This window comes from Bufo gargarizans, chromosome 1 (genome assembly GCF_014858855.1).
Source record: "Bufo gargarizans isolate SCDJY-AF-19 chromosome 1, ASM1485885v1, whole genome shotgun sequence".
Lineage (NCBI taxonomy): Eukaryota > Metazoa > Chordata > Amphibia > Anura > Bufonidae > Bufo > Bufo gargarizans.
In genome coordinates this window covers 294703158-294706070 of record NC_058080.1, presented here as the reverse complement: position 1 = coordinate 294706070, position 2913 = coordinate 294703158, and the positions used below count along the sequence as shown (strand labels likewise).

General features: G+C 42.0%; 1 protein-coding gene across 1 annotated transcript; it reads right to left on the bottom strand.

The window, feature by feature from the left end:
* Nucleotides 1-1396: 1396 nt before the first annotated feature.
* LOC122926765 (transcription factor Sox-3-like) lies at nucleotides 1397-2302 on the bottom strand. The gene has a single exon (XM_044278243.1). It carries the CDS (start codon nucleotides 2300-2302, stop codon nucleotides 1397-1399), a length of 906 nt encoding a protein of 301 aa, XP_044134178.1.
* Between the last annotated feature and the right edge of the window lie 611 nt (nucleotides 2303-2913).

Here is a 2913-nt window from a genome sequence, read left to right as displayed (position 1 = left end):
CTTCCGTTCCGCAAAAAGCTAGAGCAAGTTCTCTTTTTGTAGTGCAGAGGCACAAAACACCACAGAAGCATTACGTAGGGTTCCGTTCCGCATCTCCGGACCCACTCAAGTCAATGGGTCCGCATCCCTGATGCGGAATGCACACGAACGGCGCCCGTGTATTGCAGATCCGCATATCTGGTCCGCAATACGGCATGTGCAGGAGGCCTATGGTTGTCTTCACATACTGCGCGTTATTGCAGAATTTTCTGCACCTGAAAATCCATTCTATTCATCTGAGAAAACACATGGATTTCTGCAAGCCCCAATCAGGTGAATGGAGCCGATTTTCAGTCGTCGAAAACTTGCACCCAAGCTCAGCACAAACCGCTTTGCCATGTGCATGGGCCTAGCACAAAGATAGACCTGCACTGTAACGCAGCTCATTTTCCATATTGGATTACTACAACTGAAAATCAGTTTCATTAATTTCAATGGGGCAGCAAGAACATGAATTTCTGCAAGCCCCATTAGGCTAGGTCTACACGACGACATGCGACGCTTGACAGATAAGGCACAACTACACTGCAACATTTGTCGCACAACAATTCTTATGATAGTCTATGGTGTCGCACTGAGACATTTCAAATGGATTTTTTGCGACTGTCGCAGTCTCAGCATGTCACAGTGCGACACCATAGACTATCAAAATTTGTCATGCGACAAAATGTTGTGCGACAATATCTGCCCCATATGAAGACACCCCAAGATGCCTTTTAAAACTGGATTTCCACCTTCAGGTTTTAAAGTCAAAGCAAGGAATGGTTCATAAAACAGAATATAGGGGAAAATGTATCAAACTGGTGTAAAATAGAACTGGCTTAGTTGCCCATAGCAACCAGATTCCACTTTTTTGCTCAGAGCTCCTCTGGATAATAAAAAGGCGGAATCGGATTGTTGCTATGGGCAACTAAGACAGGTTTTCTTTACCCCAGTTACCCCGTTTTTCCCTTTTTGAAACCAATTAACTCTGGCTTCAAAGTTTGCATGAAAAAAACGCTGTATGTGGAAACCCTGCTGAATAGTTCTGCTTGAAACCAGTGACCATGTATTTAGAAAAACTTTTAGAAAATTTATTAATGTAGCGGTTAGGAACAAATACCAAAAGCACACGCAACAACTGTACAATAAACAGCAATTGGTCAAATACACAGATTTACTTAAAAGTTAAATTCTTGGAATTTCTAAATAAAAATCTGAATGAGCAACAAAACTTTAAAATAAAAAATAAAAATTAAAGTCCTTAAAGTCAATACGGTAGTTAGTAACTTTGTACAAATTTGTCCAGAATAAAATGACCCTTGTTCAGCGAAGCATTGTCAAACAAGCAGAGTCTTAATTAAAAAATACTTGCATCTTAAATGTGATCGAGAGAGGAGTTTCCATTTACCCCAGGCCCCATATTTTGGTAAGGTTGATAGATGCTGTGTAATCTGCTGGCGTGGGGAGAAGATTGGTCACTTTCGTCTCCACCTAGAGACATGTACATGTTGATCATATCTCGCACATCTCCAGAGTAGACTCTTTGAATGTGTGGGGTGATTGCAGGAGGTGGAGAATTGGATTCAGTTTTGACCCCAGACACCATGTTTCCCATGGCTATAGCATTTGAGCTTTGCTGGTTGTAAGGTGAAGTTAGATTATAGGCGGAGGAAGAATTCAAGTAGGCCTGACCAGAAGGCATATGATTATAATGAAAGCTGCTGCCGATGTCATACATATGCATTGGTTGGATCTGGGAACTGTTTAACCCAGGGTGCTGCATGTAGCCAAGCTGCTCCTGAAGCAGAGCATAAGGGACATTTGGCCAACCGGTAAAATTTGCATACGGGTCTGTCCTTTGTGCCACCTCAATATTGCTAGATAAGGGGTTTGCATCTGAAGCCGTAAGATTCCCAGGCAAAGAATACCGATCCTTTTTCTGGAGGGTCTTTTGCTTCCTCCTTGGTTTGTATTTGTAATCTGGATGCTCAACCATATGCTGAGCTCTCAGCCTTTTTGATTCGTCTATAAAAGGCTTCTTCTCTGAATCGCCAAGGATCTTCCACTGTGCCCCCAACTTTTTGCTAATTTCAGAGTTGTGCATTTTAGGATGCTCTGTAATCATCTTCCTCCTCTGTACTCTGGACCATACCATAAAAGCATTCATGGGCCTCTTAATTCGGTCTTTGTCAGGGGTAGAAATATTGCCTTTAAATGCTGAAGCCGCAGCTCCCTCAGCCTGAGATTTGACTTCCCGCAGAGGGCTTTTGATGTCCAGCATGTTATATGTTTAGCAGCAGCTTAGTCAGAAAATGTAAACCAACCTTCCCAACAGCTTCAACTACCTGAACAGGCCATTTGCAGCAATTTATAATTGTTTAGATGCTAATTAGTTTAAGGCGGGGTTTCCATGCTCAGGTTTCATGATGCAGTTTTTGAAGGCAAAGCAAGGGGTGGACTCAAGAAGAGGAGAACACTCAGGGGGACATTTAGTTTTTTAAGCCAAAGCCAGGAGTTCAGAAGGAGAAAACTCTCTGGGGGACATTTATCAAAGCTGCTACACCAGATTTGTGGCATAAAAATGTTGCAAGTGCTGTCGTGTGTGACATTTTGTGGCTAAAGTCGCACATTTTAGAAGTGGAGTGAGAAGTTGGTCAGGTTTTGCCAGAAGATCACATTTAAGTAATTTTTATGATGCCCAACTTTTTAAAATGTTACAAAACAGTCACAGCCAGTCGCAGCTTTCTGCCAGATAACCCCCAGCCAGGCATAATTTCATTGAAATGGGCGCAACATTACATCTGCAGTGAATTTATAAAAAACATGCACCACATTCACAAATATGTGTCCACCATTTATATTCCACTACTAGCTTTGGCTTTAAAACTATAA